The following is a 22,643-nucleotide window of genomic DNA, read 5'->3' as shown; positions in this document are numbered from 1 at the left end:
GTGAGAACATGGTGCGGATCTCGTGTGGCTCAGTGTCGGTGATTTTGTATCTGAGCGACAGGCAGTAGTTGGTGGATGAGAAGTATCTTAATCAGTGCCCAGTGCTCGACTTGAATGCAAGACGGAGGCATGGTCTAGTGCGCTATTCTGTACAATGTTTACCAGGGTAAGCAATGTGTATTGGACCAAATCATTGCTGTAACTGTGGTTTGGAAAGTTTGTATTCTGGATGAATATACATATAGTACATTCGGGGTATGATTTAAAGAGAAATTTTCACATAAATGTGCATTATTGTATCACGGTTTGATATAAAAATATATAAAGAAATGTCATTGTAATTATATATAATTTTGACGTGAATCTGATGTGATGGTCCTTCTCCGTACTTGCCAATAGTGATGATTTATTTCAGTAACATTAAATTACTACTTCATAAGTATGCTTCTTTTTATTTGCTTAATTGCACTGCCGTGACATAGACAAAATTGGAGGGATTTAAGTGTATCATTTTAATGCTACAGTTGTTCGATCCTCATCTGATTAAAGAAAACGTCAAAACATTTGTGTAAACAACTGCCGTTTTGTATCAGCCGCTACAGTACTGCAAGCTGAGGTTGCCATTGTCGAAATATTTTTAGTTCTTGTTATGTATTTTCATAATTACTTATATGATTTTCAATTTCATCATTATTTATATAAATATTCAAGATTGTTATAACTATATAATCGACATTATTGATATCATCATTGCCTATGCAACCTTCATGATTATTTTAGCGAGTACTCGAATGAACTGAATACGGGATGTCCAGGATCGTTTTCTACATTTGCTATTTCACGAATTTTGTGGCTAAAATAATGTGGGGACAGAACCCAACTTGAAATTGTCCAGATTGGTCGATAATACTTTCTATCGTAATCCGGCCATGCTATGAAAGAAATGACGTTGTTTAAGTTAACAAAACCCACAAATGACGTTTCAGCTTTGTATAGTGATGCCCAAGCTCGACATGTTTTTTACTCTCTGTTCTGTGAAATTTGGGAAAAATGTTCCCACGGGCTTTGTGTGAGTATATCCATACGGTGAGATTCATCTGAATATATATATGTAGAATGTAGATTGAGAGAAGCGAGTAAATGCCTTGGTGGATTGAAGAGTGTAATGAGGAATAGACATTTGGGAATGGATGCTAAGAGGAGACTGTATGGAGTGATTGTGTGCCAACAGCACTGTATGGGGCAGAAACTTGGAACATAAGAGAGGAAGAGAGAAGGAGTTTGAATGTGTTTGAGATGAGGTGTCTGAGAAATATGATGGGGGTTACTAGGCTAGATAGAGTGAGAAATGAGGAGGTGAGGAGAAGAACAGGGGTGGAAAGGGAGTTGGGAGATAGGGTTGATAAAAGAGTATTAGGATGGTTTGGACACATGGAAAGAATGAGTGAAGAAAGACTAGTAAAAGAGGTATGGAAGGCAGATATGGAGGGAGTGAACATGAGGGGACGTCCTAGGATGAGGTGGATGGATGGGGTGAAGGGGGCTTTAGGGAAGAGGGGAATGTCTGTTTGAGGAAGGACGGGAGAGGACAGAAGACAGGGGTGAATGGAGAATGGTTGTATATGGATGATGTTGTGATGCATGATGTGGAATGGGCGGGGGAATGGGGGGTGAGGTAGTATGTGTGAGCAAAATTTGATGCAGCCCGAAGGGATTTCTCCCCGTCTTCTCCTTTTATACATGGGGGGACGGAGAGGGGGGTCGCCGATTTAATGAAGCGGCCTTGCTGTGGATGTGCTGTGTCTTGCGACACTGCTTCTGACCCAGGGCAGTGGACAAGGTGCAGGGATGACCCGTCATCCAGGGGGTGCTGAGATAAGAGGGAGGGTGGAGGGGTGTGGAGTGTATTCAGGGATGGAATGGGTGGGAATGATTTTATGCCTTTTCCTTTTTGGCTACCTCCCTTGTAAGGGGGAAAAGCCTTGGTATTACAAAGGATTACAAAGGCGGAGCATGCCGACAGGAGACCTTTTGATCCATATCTAGGTCGGATGCGAAAAAAATCATAATAATAATAAAATAATAAATAAAAACTATAATAATGTAAATAACAAATAAAATACATAAATAAATGCATAGGTATAGTTAAATAATAAACAAACAGGTAAATAGTAAATAATAATAAATTGACATATAACTAATAATAAATGAAAATCAGACAGACAAATGATAACAAAACAAAAACAAATAGGTGTTTATCTAAATGATTCTTAAAGCTTCGAACTGAACTACATTGCACTACCTGTGCAGGAAGTTTATTCCATTCATTAACTACACGGTTGGCAAAGTTGTTTCTACCCACTTCCAAATTGAATCTATTTTCGGACAGTTTGAGACCATTGTTTCTTGTCTGATTCTCATTCAATGTGAAAATTTGGTCACTTTTGATGTTGTCAATTCCCTTTAAAATCTTAAAGACCTGTATCAAGTCACCTCTGAGTCTACGCTTTTTTAGGGAAAACAGATTCATATGTTTTAGTCGATTTTCGTATGATTTATTTTTGATATTTGGAATGAGTTTTGTGGCTCGCTGTTGTACTTTTTCCAGTCTGTCAATGTCTTTAATGAGATTCGGTGACCATACGGAAACAGCATATTCCAAATGTGGACGAACTAATGATTTATATAGCTTGTTAATGAGTGATGGACTTTTGAAATCAAAAGATCGCGCAATCAGTCTGCTTTCTCAGAGGCTGAAATACACTGCTTGGATGATTTGAGGTCGTTACTGATAATTACGCCGAGATCTTTTTCACTATCCACTTTTGTTAACGAATTTCCATATAACTTGTAATCGTACTTACTGTTATTTTTACCTATGTGCATTACCTTGTATTTACTTGTGTTAAATTTCATTAGCCACTTTGCAGACCATTGTTGTAATTGATCTAAATCTTCTTGAATATCTAATTGGTTTGAGTGATCATTTGCCACTCCGCACAGTTTTGTATCATCAGCAAAATTGGAAACACTAGATTTTAGTCCATGGTCTATATCATTTATATATACTATGAATAGATGGTATATGTATGTGTATATATATATATATATATATATATATATATATATATAATATATATATATATATATACTAAACGTATCGATGACGTCATGCATTTCATCATCGTGACGTCACGAGCGCCACACGTTTCCGATCGTCACCAGGTATGTACTGAATATTTCTTCGATTATAATCGCCGCTTCTATCGTGCAGAAGAGGGGGAGGGCACCAGCTGAACGGAAAGATGAGAAAAAATAAATAATATCTGCGTTTGTTTCATTAATGGAGACCTGTCGCCAAATAGAAATATATATATATATATATACACATATATATGCGTGAGTTTGGTCCGTAGAGGTGCTAGAATTGCGGGCCCTAGTTAGAAATTGATTTTTCATTTTCGTGTAGCATGCCAGTCTTAGCCGAAAAGCATTATTTATATACTTGATATACTAGATATTGAAAGATAACGTGACAGTTTTATTTTTAATACATGTTAAGGCAATTACAGATATGCACATGTCTTTTAGAAGATATACTTTTCCGGCTTTCTTATTTGTAAAATCTTTCAGAACACTCACAAGGCCCAATTTGATTAAGTCGGTCAAGTAGACTTAAATCTGGCCCTGGTTGTCACTAAAGTCTATGCATTGTTAACCGCTACAAATTTGTCAAGACTTCAGACGGGGGAAAGTGAGAGCTGGATGATTACAAGCTGAATGAAATTTGTGGCCTAAAACAAAACTTCGGAAGTGGGTCATGATAAAAAAAAAAAAACATTTTTATTTGCTAACAGATCAACTTATTTTTATTCATCCATTCATTTGATTTGTTTATTCGTTCATTTCTTCATGTTATGAATCCGACCTTATTATGGACCGAAATGTCTGTCGGTCAAATGTATAATCATTGTAACTCATTTCAACATTTTGCATCTCTTTAGAAGACGTTCATGTTTCTTAATTGGGGAAAACGAGAATCAATCTTCACTGAATACTTCTTCCCCAAATCAATGGCGCCATGTTGACTTGCATGATATCGATTGAGTGACGTCATGTCGCTCATGTCTCTTGCATGGTTTCGCACTACTCGCTGTTGAACGTGCGCGTCAGTGTCGTCCCGTGGCATATATTGTACTTATTTTCTTTATCATAAATGAATTCATGCTATATAACACTGTCTTTTCATCTGTGCTGTGTCATGGCGTTATGAGTCAATTTGCTTGTTTCACACCACTTTATATTAGCGGGCAACTTTATAAGGAGGTTCCATTTGCCAGTTTCTGAAGAAATTAGGCTAGGTTTAGCCATAACCATCTTTAGAATGTTAGGTTAGGTTAGACCAAGTTAGAATAGAATAGGTTAGGTTAGGTTATGTATCACAAACCATAATCAAGTGTAAAATGTCCACCCCAACAATTGATAGTGCGTGCGCGAGCACACACACACACACACACATATAATATTATGTATATATATATATATATATATATATATATATATATCGCATGATTATAATTTATTTTATATTATTTGTTTTTGTTTTGTTATCATTTGTCTGTTTGATTTTCATTTATCATTAGTTATATGTCAATTTATTATTATTTACTATTTACCTGTTTGTTTATTATTTAACTATACCTACGCATTTATTTATGTATTTTATTTGTTATTTACATTATTATAGTTTTTATTTATTATTTTATTATTATGATTGTTTTCGCATCCGACCTAGATGTGGACCAAAAGGCCTCCTGTCGGCATGCTCCGCCTTTGTAATCCTTTGAAATCACATAAACTCGTGATTCTAAATATGCGGAAAAACCACAAAGGAAAAAGATAAACTGATGACCAAGCGCTTTCGTCTATTCAGACATCCTCAGGGTACATGTACCCTGAGGATGTCTGAATAGACGAAAGCGCTTGGTCATCATTTTATCTTTTTCCCTGGTGGTTTTTCCGCGTATATATACATACATTTATCAACCATAATTCACTTTGATTCTAAGCCATCAACATTGAGAAACTTGAGGCATACATGCAGAAATTGATACTTGGTATAGCTAAAGACTCGAACCTCCGCTAGCACGTAACAAGGGACGGTGATTTAACCGAAACTACCAAGAGAAATATACGTTTAAGGGTAATTTTTCTCATATTTGTATGCTCGAGTTACATACACATACACAAATTTTTGCGTTCAACCCACCTCCGCCATGATAGTACAATCGGTAAGTATGCAACGCGCGAAAGTAGTTGTACAACACTGAATGGGTCCCAGTGAACAGATTCACATTTACCAACCACAATTCACTTTAATTCTAAGCTATCAACATCGAGAGACTCGAGGAGGCACACATGCACAAATTGATACGTGGCACAACGAAGGACTCGAACCTCGCTAGCATGTAACAAGTGACAGTGGTTTAACAAATATATATATATATATATATATATATCTATATATATATATATATATATGTATATATATATATATATATATATATACACATAGTAAAATGTTTATAAATCACAACTAATACCACATTCGGACTGTGGTATTAGTTGATATATATATATATATATATATATATATATGTACATATATATATATGTACATATATATATATATATATATACATACACATATATATATATATATATATATATATATGTATATATATATTTATATATATATATATATTGTTGATGTATACGTATACACACACACACACACACACACATACATACATACATATATATATATATATATATATATATATATATATACACACATATACAGTATATACACGCACACATGCATACGCACGCACGAAGATATGATTAATCATTTGGTAGAACGTCAGTTATTGAAACATAAATGTTTATATTTATGTTTTACAAAGAAACAAAACACCACAAACGTTAACTGGTACTCTCAGTGTTTCATGTACACAAACGATCCACTATGGAACACTACGGAGTTGCCTTACCTTGTCTCTGCGACTGATGCGTCGACCAAAATGCATCTTCGTTGCGAAGGCGGCCAGTAGGAGGGAGGAAGTCCGCAAAACGAGGGATTTTCGTTTGAAAAGAACGTTACATCAGTTCTGGCGATCAATTCTATTCTTCTAAGAAATACCTCTAGATCCACTGAAAACATCTAGAAACCTCTGACCTCCAAAGTCTGTGTTCATATAAGAAATATTTCTAAAAACAAATCCAAATAACACCCGTGAAATGTATATATATTCATTTCTGATATTTACCTAAATACTCCTTTTATAGTTCACTTGCACGGTAGCATTTAGTATTGTCTTTACACAGATGATATGAATTGATTATGCTTACATCATGCCAACTTGTCAGAATGTGTTGCTTTCAGAACGTGACTTGATAGAATACCCATAATATTACGATCCACAAATGTTATTACTATTTATTGCAGTATACTGTTATATATTACTTGGTAATACGTAACGATGGTTATTTGAATATATGATGTTTCCTACACCGTACCATGCCAGTAATTAAAACGACATCTTAGTTCCTGTTTATGTGTTCAAGTACGGTACAATTGTCACCCTTAAAATGCCAAGATAGATATATGGAGTCCAACCCTAATCTAACTTATTTATCAGCATTGTGAGCTGATACACTTAAATTAAGTCAGTTATTCTTAACTGTTTCCACTATTCATAGGCCCTTTCAATTCGCAAGCAGCCCCTTAAAGGCCAATAGATCTGTTGCTCTTTGCCTCTCCTTTGTACTGACATCATGATACGAATATAAACGACACTTCGAATTTTTTGCTTTAAGTATGATGTCACAGACCAAGTCGGCCGAATGCAAACTGCTTCGAATGAGATTCAACACGTCTTGAAACCGGAGCAGGAGCCGTTGGTAGATTAAAAAGAAAAATGGCACCAGATTCGAAAAAAGACGATTTGAGCTACGGATGAAAACTACTACGGTATGGGAAGGAAAAGAAAAATTTCGCTAGAGAAAAATGTCTTGAATCTTACCGCCGTTTGTTAGTTGTTGATTGCATTTACGGACGGTTTCTATCTAATCATTTTCGTACCCGCCGAACACCCAAACGAAAACTAATTCATCATGTTAGACGTCGAATTTCGTCCGATGTTACAATGACAATGAATGTCCAATAATTTGTTCAAGTATAAGGGAAACGAATGAATAGATAAATAAGTAAATACATGTACAAATAAACAAGACGTATGTATAACTAAATACCTAAACTTTCATACTATACCTATACAATAACGGACAGTCAGGCTTTCCGTTACGTAGGGTTGACGTGACATTTCGATCGATATTTGCCCTTTTGTAAGGGCGGGAGTTAGTCGGAGGGGATATATTGTCGATATCAACATTACCACATTGATCAGCTAGCTTGCAGTCTCATAAAATGGCATGGAGAGCTGGGTGGTGTCGTTATGTCAGACTTGATCACGACTCACTCTTTGATCACATAAAGAATTGTCACCCCAGTCTTCGACATGGTGACAATTCTTCAAATGGGCTATCCTAGGGTGACAATTCTTCATGTGGGCCATCCTGGGTTTACGATTCATTGATTGTATAAGTTGATAACAATAAGCATAACCCTCATTCAACCTAATCTAACCTAACTTAACCAAACCTAACCTAACCTAACCTAACCTAACCAAACCTAACCTAACCTAACCAGACCTAACCTAACCTAACCTAATCTTTATTCCACTGTTGATATTCGGCGTACTGGGGTGACAATTCTTCAGGTGGGACCTCATGGGGTGACGATTCTTCATATGGGCGCTCTGGGGTGACAATTCTTCTTGTGACCATATATATATATATATATATATACATATATATATATATATATATATATATATATATATATATATATATATGAATATATGTGTGTATGCGTGCGTGTTATATGGCAGACACGTGTTCAATATATAATTTTAGCAACCAGGAAACAAAAGGATCAGTCATACGCTATTTTCGAATTTCAAAGGAAAATACGTGGGGAAATACTTCTTGTTGCCAATCTATAAACGCAGACAAAGCAGAAATATGACCAATGCATTTTATGAATAATGGTTACTGGAATGCTGCTATATCACTGAAAGAACTGGAACGCATAGGAAATGAACAAAGACAAGTTTCACTATTGATATTTTTGCCGTCACAGTCAGGTGCGCTGTGTATAAAGTGCTGTATATCGGAATTTAGAGATATCGTATGGTATCATCCGTAATGATGGTGCCCCGTGATACTTTACGGGGTCTAAGCTGTTCAACTGGATGTCGTTTTGATGCAGGGTACAGATACACGTCGTGAAATGGGATGTACAAAATCCCCACTGTGTCACATTGTACATCGATCAGCTTTACACCCAGCAAGACAATGTGTGGGAGGAATGTAGACGCCAATATGACATCACTGATCTGACAAACGTTATTTGAAAAAAAGCTTAATCAGTCACAGTGTACTGTGTCACAATCATATTTCTTCCTCTCATTTTTACTGTCATTGTGTAGTAATTGATCATAATTGATAACATTGATAACGTTTTCCATGATGAAATATATAATGATTGGTTATTTTTTATGACAATATTATACATCACTCTATTATGTAATTATTGGACTTTTAGATCAGAATTGCGGAAGTCACAACCCCTCGAGCAAGAGTACCTGACAACAACGACTCTGTGACGTCAGAACAGAAGAGTAAAAAGTTGTTGGACCCAGAAGCGTTTGTCAGTGGCCAGCTACAGTGTTTCTGGTCCCAGATCCGAGTCTTCTGAGAGTTATGACCATGAAAACCTTGTCTTTTTTCTGTACTGTCTCCCCCCCCCCTCCTTCTCCTACCCCTTCCTGTGACATTCTATTTATTGGTATTAGATTCCGTATAATACTTCGAAACCCACTCGTATAAGTCCTCTAAAATCCTTATACAGTACTGAGCTGAAGGGGAGTCGTTTATTTGTCCAGCAGCTTTGCAGTTGCGTCGTCTGCACGCACACATGAAGATACTGATCTACCCCTATTTGGTAGTCTATTTTAGTTCAAGTGCAGTGTACACAATGAGCAAGACTAATTCAAATACCTGTTATTCCAACATTCCAATTGTGACTTGCTTCCAAGTCGGAGTATTTTCTTCTTTACTCTAATAGATAGATAGGTAGATAGATAGACTTTATTTGGCAATGAATCAATATACATGAAGTGCAAATAATGACAAGAATACATATTTCGGAATAATAAATGCAAATTGCCGAGGATAACACAAAAAGCATGTACGCTTATTTCCATTGTGGTCCTCATCAGATTGTTATTCTACACTAAGTCACACTGACAACATACGTAGGGGGTTCAGGGGACCAGAGACAATCATGAGTAATACCAGTCAGAACACATATGACACATAAACATTGTTATAGTTTTGCTAATATTACTAAATTGTTTGTACACATAGGAATATTGAGACCAAAAATTTGAGCACCATCATAAAAAGGAACATTGCATTAAGCAAAGGAACACCAAAATAATGTTAAACTGTAACAAAACAGTATGAGTGAATACTATATCAGAGTAGTACCATTAATAATATACTGCATTATTCTACAGCTGTATCAACATGTATGAGTGAGTACTATATCAGAGTAGTACCATTAATGATATACTACAATATTCTACGTCTGTAGCAACATGTAGTTATAGTGAATGCTACACTGCAGCTAGGGTCACCTATTGATTAAATCTAACATTTAACCTGAATCTCAGGACGGAGTGGGCAATTAGTATGAGCACTTGGGAGTAGTACATTATAACCTGAAGCACCAGGGGACCAGTACTCGAATGAGTAAAACAACAAGGAGAACGAGGAAAAAGGTCAGATCATAACTGTTGTCGGACCCTACCTGAGACATATACAATATTATGACTGGCAAAACAAAGGTGGAAACAAATTTGTAAACATCAATCATTGTTATACTAAACTAAACTTCTGAAGAACAAAAAAAAAGGGGGGGAGGTCAGAACAGTTATGAGTGAACGCAGATTTGGATGGTATTACTCATGGAATCAGGTAACCCTCACTACACAAAATCAAGGCTGTTCTCTGTCCATAGCTGGGACATATAGTAACCCTTTACTTTTTTCTTGAAGGTAACCTTGCTATTTGACTTCTTAATGGACACAGGTAAAGAGTTCCATAGTTGAGCACCTGTGAAGTGAAAACTGTTTTTGGTGAAGGGACCTGCATGAGGTACAATAAGAGACTCTTGACTGTTCCGGGTTCGGTTCTCAACCGATAATGTAAAATTACAGCTCACATATGAGGGAGCAGAATTATGAACGACATTGTAAACCTGGTTTAGTTTCAGCTGCTGGACACGATATTTTACAGGTAACAATCCTAATCTGCTAAATTCTTCTATACCAATATGACTACGTTGAGGTAAATTTAGTATGAATCCAATCTTATTTTGTGTAACCTGTAGCCGGGACTGGTTTTTTCTGCTCAAACTACTGTACCAAGAGCTACAAGCGTAATCAAAGTGATGTTGTAACAAGGCTGAGACTAGAAGCTTCTTTGTTTCCAGATCAAAATTTCTGGCTTTTCTGTACAAAAATTTGACTTTATGAGAACACTTGGAAACAATCTTGTCCGTTATGGCATTCCCTGAGAGGGACTGATCTAAGGGTATTCCAAGATAGGTTACCTCTTGTTTTGACTCCAAGACATTAACCCCACATCTGACCTGTACATTGCTGTGTTTCCTGAGGTTGGGTTTTGATGCGAAGACAATACTTTCCGTTTTGCCGAGGTGTAAAGACAGCCTATTATCTATGAGCCACTCCTGGACCGATGACAGTTCGACACTCAGTTTCTCCTCTACTTCAACTGGGTCCCTACCTGAGACAATTAGAGCGGAGTCGTCTGCAAATAGCAGTAACTTACAGTTCACCGCACCTGGCATGTCGTTAATATAGACCAGGAACAGTAGTGGTCCTAGAATTGAACCTTGTGGCACACCACAAGTTATCTCTCTGTCATCTGAGCAGGCTTCATTTACCTGTACTAGTTGTTTGCGACCTGTAAGGTAGGACTTGAACCAACCAATATTCGCCACTCCTAATGCCTGATTTTTTTTTAATAAAATATCATGGTCCACTGTATCAAATGCCTTTTGTAGATCCAACAAGACTAAACCCGTGTAATTACCTCTGTCGCATTCCTGTTTTATCAGATCGTAAAGGTATATTAAGCTTGTGTCCGTTGAGTAATTCGTTCTAAACCCAGATTGCATACCGTATAGTAGATTACGTTCCCTGAGGTAGGTATCTAACTGATTGTATACAATACGTTCCAACACCTTGGAAATAATACCTAGAATTGAAACAGGCCTGTAGTTACCTGCCTCAGTTTTTACGTTTTTCTTATACAGAGGTGTCACCCGAGCCCTTTTCATGTCGCTTGGGATAAATCCTGAACCGATAGACAAATTTATTATGTGGGTTATTGGGGGAGTAATAATTGTGGCTCCATCCTTAACAAACCTCGCAGGAATGTCGTCTAACCCAGTAGCCTTATTGGCACTTAAGCTAGCCAGTAATTTAAACACTTCTTTTTGAGTGGTCTTATGTAGTTGGAAACACTTTGTGGACTTGTCTTTATAGTATTCCTGAACATACCCCAGCCCAAACTTCCCAGAACCCGTTGGGAGGGATTTAACTAGTTTTGTGGCTATGGTTGTGAAAAAGGTGTTGAAGTGGTTGGCTATGGTGTTCCTATCAGAGTTAAGTTCACCGTTTATCATGAGTCCTATACTGTCTACTTTGTTACTAGGCTTTGTGTGAACTTCTAGGGTCTTTAGTGTTTGCCAAAGCTTCCTTGGATCGTGTTTGTTCTGGTGCACCATGTTAGTACAATAATCAGCTTTGGCTTTTTCCTTCCAAAATTTCACCTGATTCCTATAGTACAGAAAGCCATTATAGTCCTGATTTCCACTTTTCCTAAATCTGGCAATAAATCTGTCTCTATCTCTAATTAAACCCAGTACTTTGTTAGTCATCCATGGCTCCGTCCTCTGTTTTATTCGTATCTCTTTGAGAGGCGCTACTCTGTCTATAATAGTAAGAAATGTGTACTTAAAATCAGACCAAGCCTTATAAACATCGGTACAATTTAGAACTGGCGACCAGTCTGTCCTACCCAGTTCATCTACAAAATGTTCTCGTGAGTAATGCTTCATGGAACGAAGCTTCACTGTGTCGTGTTTGTTGAAAATCGTCTTCCTAGCTTTCCTAGTACAATATATGAGCTTGTGGTCACTAAGACCATAATCACAAGCACCAGCCTGCGTTATCTTGTTACGATCGGAAACCAGGATAAGATCTATGATGGACCTGGATGTGCCTGTTATTCTAGTAGGCTCGTCAATCAGTTGTGTCAGGCCATGGGATATTAGCAAGTCTCTCAATGCCTTAATAAGGTTGTTATTTGTACTTGCCAGATTCGTATTAAAATCACCTAGGATAATAGTTTCTTGGTCATGCATATTGACCCGATTGAAACAGGTAGATTTTATTGCGCTATAGAAGGACATCTGTTTCGGTGGTCTGTAACAGACCCCGCATAAGATGGGATGCGATTTAGGTAACAATATTTCTACCCACACAGCTTCGAGCCCATCGTTACTCATAAGGTCTGTACGGGGGTTGAATGCTAAATCGTTGTTTAAGAATTGACATACCCCTCCTCCGGTCCTCTTTCTATCATTACGCACAACACTATAACCCGGAATCGCAATTTCCGAGTCGGAGATGGTACTGTCTAGCCAAGTTTCCTGTATACCTTTATTGTCTTGTATATCTCTAGAAGGTTCTTTTATGTGCTTGTCAATCTAAAAAATCGTACATTCAGTCTACCTTAACTCTTCGTTATTTTTGTGTTTGCTCAGTGTGTCCTTAAAAACTAATTTTCACTCAAATAAGAATGCTTATCACTTTTATCTTCTATCCCCTCAGCTCATTTCAACCGCCCTTCTTCATTTTCTCCTTTACCATCTCCATAATCTTTGACACAAAATTGTCTCGAATGATAGAGGCGCTGGTTATTGGCAATGAAATGCATCTGCCTTTGATAAAACACCTTAACGTATTCATTAATCCAGTTTTTTTTTTTATCTATTTTACTCCAAAATCGATGGAATCAACTATCATTTCCTAAGGGCAAACTTTTATTTCACTGTCTGAAATGTAATGCTTGTTTTAATTTATTACATTTATTTATCTATTGTTTCATTTATTGTTGTACGCTTATTTCATTATTGTTATCTATATATTCATTAATTTATTTTTACAAGGATGATTTTTGGGACTTTATGGATTTAGAAAAGGCTTATGACAGGGTAGACAGGAAGGCACTGTGGGGAAATTTGCAGATATATAGAATCGGAGGAAAGCTGTTAAGAACAGCCAAGAATTTTTATGAAAGTAGTAGAGCCTGTATTGAAATTAAAGGTGGAGAGAGCGAGAGGTTTGAGGTAAGGGTGGGAATGCACCAGGGATGTGTTATGTCGCCATGACTGTTTAATGTATATATGGGTGGAGTGGTACGTGAGGTAAATGTGAGGGTAATGGGCAAGGGATTGGAAGTAGTTAAAGATGGAGAAAAGTGGGAGATGAGCCAGTTGTTGTTTGCTGAGGATACTGCGCTTGTGGCAGGGTCAGAGGGTCATGGGAGTTAGTGACAAAGTTTGGGAAGGACTGCGATAGGAGAAAGTTGAAGGTACATGTAGGTAAAAGTAAGGTGATGAGATGTACAAAGGGAGAAGCTGGCAGCGAGCTGGAATTAAGTCTGAATGGAGAGACGTTGGAAAAAGTGGATAGCTTTAAGTACTTGGGGTCGCATGTGATAGGAAAGGGAGGCGTGTAGATGGAAGTAACTTGTAGATTAAGAGAAACAAGTAAATGACTTGGGGGACTAAGAAGTGTGATGAGAAATAGACATTTGGGAATGGATGCAAAAGGGAGATTATATGAAGGGATGATTGTGCCGACAGCACTGTATGGGCTAGAGACTTGGAATTTAAGAGATAAAGAGTTTGAATGTGTTTTGAGATGAAATGTCTGAGAAGTATGGTAGAGGTTACAAAGTTGGATAGAGTGAAAAACGAGGAGGCAAGGAAGAGAACTAGGGTGGAAAAGGAAATGGCAGATGAGGCTGATGAAGGAGTATTGAGTTGTTTTGGACATACAGAAAGAATGAATGAAAACAAATGAGTAAAAGAAATGTGTGGAAGGTAGAGGTGGATGGAGTGAATTTTAGGGGACGACTGAGGATGAAATGGATGGATGGGGTGGTAGGGGCGTTGAGCAAGAGGGGAATGTCTATTGAACAAGGAAGGGAGAAGGCAGGAGATAGGGGTGAGCAGAGAATGGCTGTGTATAGATGATACTGTGAGGTAGGGAGGGGTGGGGATGGGGGGCTTAGGGAGTGATCATGTGTGAATGATATTTTGACGCAACTCGAAAGGCTTTCTCTCTGTCTTCTCTTTTTTCTGCATGAGGAGACAGGGAGGGGGGGGTCGCCGATTAAGTGAGGCGGCCTTGCTGTGGATGTGCTGTGTCTTGCTACATTGCTTCTGACCCAGGGCAGTGGGTGGGACGCAGGGATGACCCGCCATCCATGAGGAGCTGGGAGGGTGGGGGGGGGGGTGGTGGATGGGAGTGGAATGGTTGGGAGTGGGTATATGCCTTTTGACTTGATTACCTCCCTTGTAAAGGGGAAAAAGCCCTTGGTATATAGATACATGTTTACACTATTAGTATTGTTCTTGATTTTTAGGAGGTAAATTGACTCCTTTGTTGAGAATCACTTCTTGGTAGGTGTTGCTTTGAGCACGTGTTAGGTGACCCTTGCGCACTGTCTCAAATAACTGAGAACCCGTTTAAGCTAAGTTCCTGTCTAGAGTCGTGTGAGTGTGTGTGTGTGGGGGGGGGGGTTAACGACGTCAACCAAATTAACCGTTTACCGACCTCGTCAACTCGCCCAAAATTCCGTTAATTACCTCCTGTTATTTATATTGTTATTCTCATTTTCTTCCTGCCTTTCTGTTTTCGGGGTCATAATTTCTTAGGCCCTCAGCTGAATAAAAATGTTTGTCTTTGGCCAGAACGAAATCTGTTAAATATGTCATTATAAAAAGATGTTTAATAGAAGGTTTTAAAATCTGTCAGTGTTAAAAGCACATGCGCCGTATGCCAAGCGCATCTCATCTCAAACATCATCTCAAAACTCGGTAGAGTATCAAACTGAAGATTGTCGCCGTTAATGCCATTTCTATTTGAAATGAGTTCCACCAATTGAACTATTTTCCTCCCCTCTTGAAGGAGTTTCGTGTCTCCAAATAGTTTTAATTAATTTTTTTTCATGTAGTAACGGGTTGTAAACCAGAAAATTGCTAAGTTCCCTTGGGAACCTAAGAGACAGAGTTTATCATGTCGTTTATTATGGGAGGGGTGTACATACCGCAGCTGAACATGGGCGCCATTTTCACCCAGAAAAAAAAAAAAAAAAAACACGAGAAAAGGGTTAATCGAAAAGGTTGAATTGGTTAATTGACGGCTGGAGAACTTTTCCTCGAGTTAATAAAACTGTCTGACGGCCAAAATAAACGGAGATGTTGTAAATTTGCGATATTTGAATGCCGTTCACTGTTTCTACGTTGTTTTTTTGGCGTCGTTCGCGTATCTATGCGCCACGTAGCACGCACAATTTCTTCTAAGTTTTCATGTCATGTTTTTGCCTCTGTTGGCTGTTTATCCAATTTGTATAATCTTGTTACTTATGATTAGAGCTGGTAATGCTTCCTACATTCCCACATGCCTTCAGTGTCGTCAGACAAAAGTTGCAACGTGCATGTAAACAATGAAATACATGTATTACTGATTACCTGTTAGAGGAGTCGAACCTGGGTTTCTATGATTTCTAGTTCCCAATGAAATCGTGATGATCCTGGTTCGATTCCCGAGTAGGGTAGTTATTTGTTCCATGTTGATAAACGAGTGTATATAAGGGAGATATTACTAAACCGTACACAGATGTGTATGTAGTGGAGAGCTTAGACCTCACAATCATTCAAACCTCCACCCTGCATTTCGGGTATCTACGTATTATCATGTTTGGTTTGAAAACTAATTACGTTATGAATATTAAATAATCCTGCTTGGGGTGTATTTGTATTTTGTCATCGATAACCAGCGTTTCTGTCCTTGGTGACAAAGTCACGTTGAAGAGGCGAAGTCATAAAAGAATGATGTGTGAATCTTATTTCCAGGGGTGTCACAATACCTGGCATAAAACTTCTGCAGTGAATGATCCGTATGAAGTCTGAAGGGGATGCAAGCCACATGCAGATTGAACATTTGCGTTGTTCCGTGTTTCTCGTACTTCCATGAAAGTTTCACAAAGTATATTTAAGTATCACTCCTGAGAGAGACAGAAAGAGAGAGAGAGACAGAGAGAGAAGGGTGATTAACCCTGTTATGAGTGACAGGAAGAGAGACAATCTGTTCAGTTTAGACAACGCCTCCTTTCTTGCGACATGACGTTACCAGCGTCTTTTTTAGTCCATAGTCGACCACGTAACCCACCTTTGCCGTTTCCGCATTGCAGGTTGGTTGGACCTCAGCAGAAATCTCACGTCAGCAATCTTCGTTATTCTTTTTCCCCCGATATCACCTGCTTCAGGTCTTCTTGCTCCTCGGCCTCTTCCTCTCCCCGCGCACTCCCTTCGTTTGCGCTGGAGTGGCAAAGTCGTCTGTCAAACGACAACTGAGTAATCATGGTCTCGATGTTATCCTCATTCCATCTGCTTCAGGATTAGGTAAGTCTTATAAAATTTTGTTAATTCCCGCAGTACCATGATTATTTATTTATTTATCTATGAAGATAGAACACTAGACTATTTTTTTCTGCAGCGGGGTAGCCCCTGCCCTAAGAATCGCGTCGTGTTTGGCTACAACAAAATTATGAAAAAGCGCTACATTATTGAAAGGGTCAGTGCTGACATTCTCTTCTAGTGCCGTTGTTCGAGTTTTTTTTTAGCCCCTTTAGCCCAATGCAAAGTCACGTCTGTCTTAAGAATTCTATTTTGGTTCTCACCACACAGTTTTAGTCAGCAGGGAGACTTTCCACTCAAAAAAAAAAAAAAAAAAAAAAAAAAAGAGAGAGAGAGAACGTCGAGGCACAAATAATATATTCTGACAAACGTCAGGCAATTTCCGTACAATCTAGGTAAAAAATCCTTTTAGCATTAATTAATAGTGGAAATAAAGATATCCAGTAAATGTGTGGAAAACTGTGTTATCGGCTGAAAGAAACCTGCACAGCGAAGCTATAGCGATAATCCCATACCACACTCCTGGTCATATGGCCATTTCCCGAAGGTTGAGTGTGGTTTGAATTTTCCGCCAAAATCATCGGAAATTTAAAATTCCCGGCTCTGTGCAGGCATGCGCATTGTCGACCCCACCTCCCCCTCCCTATCCCCTCCCTTCTTACCCGGCTAGCTCGAGCCGGGCGTCGCGTCACTTAGATCGCGGAAACGGGACCGAGTGGTTAACTCGCTGCCCACATGGGAGCAGGCGGTCCCGTTTCCTGCTGGTTAATCGTCTGTTAGTTTTATCGCTTTCCGCTTGGCTGCTGGTTTGTCTCATTCTTCGACTTTGATTTTATAGGAGCACAATCCGTCCCCGTCTTCGAGCCGTCCCTGGTAAACAACCCGGGTCCTCTCGGAGGACAGGGGACGTGTCTTATGGTACGGAGTGTGGCGCCCCCCAGGGTCATCAGGCCTCTCGGCAGCGCCATACCTCTGACCATCATCGGTCCTCTATTGCCTCACGGTTTGTATCAGGCCCTAGGCGTAGACTTTGACCATTTACGATCGCAATCCGTCCCCGTCTTCAGGCCGTCCGTGGTAAGAACCCGGGCCTCTCGGAAGACAGGGGGACGTGTCTTATGGTACGGAGGGTGGCGCCCCCCAGGGTCATCAGGCCTCTCGGCAGCGCCATACCTCCGACCATCATCGGTCCTCTATTGCCTCACGGTTTGTTTCAGGCCCTAGGCGTAGACTTTGACCATATACGATCGCAATACGTCCCCGTCTCCAGGCCGTCCGTGGTAAGAACCCGGGCCTCTTTGAAGACGGGGGGGGGGGACGTGTCTTATGGTACGGAGTGTGGCGCCCCCCAGGGTCATCAGGCCTCTCGGCAGCGCCATACCTCTGACCATCATCGGTCCTCTATTGCCTCACGGTTTGTATCAGGCCCTAGGCGTAGACTTTGACCATATACGATCGCAATACGTCCCCGTCTCCAGGCCGTCCGTGGTAAGAACCCGGGCCTCTTTGAAGACAGGGGGACGTGTCTTATGGTACGGAGTGTGGCGCCCCCCAGGTTCATCAGGCCTCTCGGCAGCCCCAAACCTCCGGTCATCAATGGTCCTCTAACAGCCTCATAGCTTGCTTCGTCAGGCCCTAGGCGTAGACTTTGACCTTATACGATCGTAATCCGTTCCCCATACGTCTTCGGGTCGTCCGCGGTAAGAACCCGGGCCTCTCGGAAGAGAGGGGGACGTGTCCTATGGTACGGAGGGGGTGCCCCCGAGGGTCATCAGGCCTCTCGGCAGCCCCATACATCCGACCAATAATGGTCCTCTAACGCCTTAATGGCTCCCTTTGTGAGGCCCTAGGCGTAGACTTTGTCATTTTCCACTCGTAATCCGTTCCCCATACGTCTTCGAGTCGTACGTGGTAAGAATCCGGGCCTCTCGGAGGACAAGGGGACGTGTCCTATGATACGGAGGGTGACGCCCCGAGGGTCATCAGGCCTCGGCAGCCCCATACCTTCGACCAATAATGGTCCTTTAACGCCTTATAACTTTCTTTGTCAGGCCCTAGGCGTAGACTTTGACCTTTTCCACTCGTACTCCGTTCCCCATACGTCCTCAAGTCGTCCGTGGTAAGAACCCGGGCCTCTTGGAGGACAAGGGGACGTGTCTTATGATACGGAGGGTGGCTCCCCGAGGATCATCAGGCCTCGGCAGCCCCATACCTCCGAGCTTCAATGGTCTTCTAACGCCTCACGGCACCACCCTCCTTCCAGGTTTCTTAAAAACACCACCCAGCCCTTCTCATGAGCCACAGCCAACCTCTTATCAACTTCACTTGGCTTGAGTTTAAAGATGACTTACCTGATGTTCCACCCCCAAGTAAAACACAAAAGAACTTTAGACTTAGGGAGTCTAGTGTTAGTTAAAATGAGTATAAATTAGTTCAAAGAAACTACAATCATTTAGTGTAATGAGAAGAGGAAAATCAGTTTTAAATAGTACAGTTTAAGTTGGCGTAAAGTGCTAGGTATTACATAAATAAAATGCCTTGACCTTGGAAAAAAAAAAATAACACAGGTCGAAATGGACATGACTTCTCCTATTCAACTTAAGCTAATCTATAGTCATGATGGTCAAGAACTTTACCATGTTGAAATTAATTTCAACGCTCACTGTGACTCAGGTCGAAATGACCATGACTTTTCCTATTCAACTTGAGCTAATCTACAGTCATGATGGTCGAGAATTTTACCATGTTAAAATTAATTTCGACGCTCACCGTGACTCAGGTGGAAATGGACATGACTTTTCCTATTCAACTTGAGCTAATCTACAGTCATGATGGTCGAGAATTTTACCATGTTAAAATTAATTTCGACGCTCACTGTGACTTAGGTCGAAATGACCATGACTTTTCCTATTCAACTTAAGCTAATCTGTAGTCATGATGGTCAATAATTTTACCATGTTAAACTAATTCAACGCCCACTGTGACTCAGGTCAACATGAACATGACTTTTCCTATTCAACTTAATTTAATCTACAGTCATGATGGTCCAGAATTTTACCATGTCAAAATTTATTTCAACGCTCACTGTGACTCAGTGATGTCACGGTATGATAAGATGACGTCATTGTGATAAATTGACGTCACCATGTAGTCCTATGACGTCAATTTGTGTCCCTGTGACGTCACGAGACGATCCTATGGCGCCATGATCAATCCGGTGACGTCACAGTATAATCACATGATGTCACTAGGTATTAAACATATAGAAGTCCGCTTGTGGGTGATGAGACGTCACAAATTGCCATAGCACACTATTGGATGAAGACGCTCGCCACGGGCTTCGAGAACTTCCCGCGGGAAGACTTGGGGCGAGTTGGATACATACCGAGGGTCCAGGCCCGTCTTCGTGGGAGACGCTCAGGGAACGTCTTCACCCAGGACGAAGCCTCTTGACTAACGCCCACGGACGAGGTCGCTCGGAAACGAACTTGGCCTCGCATACTCCCTTTCGGTTTCTCGCTTACCCCGAGGATCTTCACGAAACTAGTGAGAGTGGTAGGCGTACGTTGGACGGAAGCAAGCGTCTCCACACTCATGTTCCTAGACGGCTAGTTGATGCATTTGCCCACCGGGGAGGGTGCATCGGCCGACATCTCAGTGGCTCTGAGTGTGTTGGCGGACGTGGAGTTCGGGGTGGACTGGGACGGGTCTGCCCTTGCTCCCACACAGAGACTTTATTGGCTCGGGATTGAGTGGGACACAGTCAGCGTCCTTCGGGTGTTCCCCTGCGCCAAAAGAGCGTGCTTCTCTCACACGTCCTCCCTCCTTCGGTGGCGGGGGGGGGGGGGGTGCCTCAACTTCGCGACCCCGGCCCTTCCACTGAGCCGCTTGGGGCGCCGACGGCTGGTACGGGAGGTCGACAGGAGCATACTGCTTCTCCCGCGTGACCTGCCCGGGCCGATACCCTCAGCACTCCACAGGTTGTTGCGTCCCTGGCTTCGGTCGGGGGCCCTACGCCGGTCGCTCTATCCAGGTTTCAAGATATCTACGTAGTGTAGCAACTACGCCCACAAGTGTTCGAGTCGTTCTCCCTCCGCTACGGCACCCCAGAGGTGGACCTGTTTGCCTCCCCAAACACGACCCAGCTCCCCCTTTACCTCACCTGCATCCAAAGGACACGCACAGGAGGCCCAGACGCCTTCACGGAGGACTGGAACAGCTGGAGGTACGTATTCATTTGACACTAGTCCTCCTGAAGGTGATGCAGACCCTCAGATCCTTCAAGGGTCAGGTCCTCCTGATAGCTCCCTACTGGCCAACCCAGCCGTGGTTCGGGGAGCTAATGAGATGGGGCCCTTCTCCCCTTCTACTGGGGTCAGCCTGCCTAGCCAACAGCCTTACCGCGCCTCTCCAAGCGTCACTCCAACTTGATAATTGGAGTTTCTACGGGGAGCTCTCAGCCAACTCTTCTCTACAGAGGCAGCAGACAAGATGCTCAGAGCTCACCTTCCGTCCTCAGTGCGGCAGTGTGGGTCCTGCTGACGGAGATTCCGGAACTGCCTTCGGAGACGCGCGATGGTGACCAACTCCGCCAGCATGGTCCCGGACTTCCTGACTTGGCTGGCTACCTCCACCAACAGGGCACCGGCGACTGTCTTGCCTCATTATACAGCCCTCACTGATCCGCTACGCTTTGGCATGAACATCCGAGTGCCACAGAGGGCGTGAACCCTCCTAATGAAGGGGATCAGCGCCTCGAGAGAGCCGAGACATCAACCGGTCCTGGCCTGGTCCTTGCATCGTGTTCTGCAGTACCTGGCGTTCGAAAGGGCCATTATGGAGGAAGAACACTTCCCTCGACGCGTCGCCTTTCTGCTCGCCTTGACTACGGACTACAGGGCTTCACAGCTGGCGGCAATCACCCGCCACCCGTCCGTCTCCAAACTGGAGGAGGACAGCTCGGCCCTAACCCTCTCTCCATCACCAACATTCCTGGCCAGGAACGGCCGAGCGGACGACATGATCGGCCCTCTCAGAATACAGTCCTTCCGGGAGGGAGGACGCCCACATCCACTGCGCCCGGTCCGTGCGTTCGAAGACTACGTGGACCACACGGAAGAGATTTCTGAGGATCATATCTTCTACAACTCGAAATTTAGGATTCCCCTAACCCCGAGGTCCCGGGCGCACCTGCCCTTCCGTTTTTTGGGAGAGAGCCGACCCGGGCCATGCCCCGCACGCCCACAGCATCAGGGACTTTGTGGCATCGCTGGAGTTTCTCCGCACCCACTCTGTGGAGCGGGTGCGGGACCTAGGGACTGGACATCGACGACTCCCTTGGGGACACGGTGTCTCTACCACTCGGTCGCCCCTGTCCCATGTGTCGCCATGGAAACGGCTCCACCCCTCTCATCTCAAAAAAGTGGAGGGGGCAAAGGGCGACCGGGGAGTGGGGAGGGGCCAGGAACCGTTGAACAGGATACAAATTTCGTATAATTTACGCATTGTGTGAACAGTGCAATGTTGTGCATGTCACATTCTTCGGCGTGGGTACTTGACGTTTCTGTCTCCCCTCTACTGAGTGATAAAATGAATAAGTCTCCCATAGGAAAGACACACGTAATAACGGTTTGATTCAGGCTTCACCTCTCCTCCC

At 41.8% G+C, this 22,643-nt stretch overlaps 1 protein-coding gene across 1 annotated transcript in view; it reads left to right on the top strand.

The window, feature by feature from the left end:
- The window catches only part of LOC143034066 (uncharacterized), a 38,866-nt gene continuing 16,223 nt past the window's right edge, over window positions 1-22,643 (top strand). Inside the window, exons 1-2 of the mRNA XM_076199968.1 lie at window positions 1-166; window positions 16,762-16,972. Coding sequence (XP_076056083.1) covers window positions 155-166; window positions 16,762-16,972 — 223 coding nt within the window. The 5' untranslated portion in view covers window positions 1-154. The remainder of the gene's footprint in view (window positions 167-16,761; window positions 16,973-22,643) is intronic.

This window comes from Oratosquilla oratoria, chromosome 16 (genome assembly GCF_046742065.1).
Source record: "Oratosquilla oratoria isolate Oo_2021 chromosome 16, ASM4674206v1, whole genome shotgun sequence".
NCBI classification, from domain to species: Eukaryota; Metazoa; Arthropoda; class Malacostraca; order Stomatopoda; family Squillidae; genus Oratosquilla; species Oratosquilla oratoria.
The sequence above is the reverse complement of the archived record's forward strand: the minus strand, read 5'-3'. Positions and strand labels throughout refer to the sequence as shown.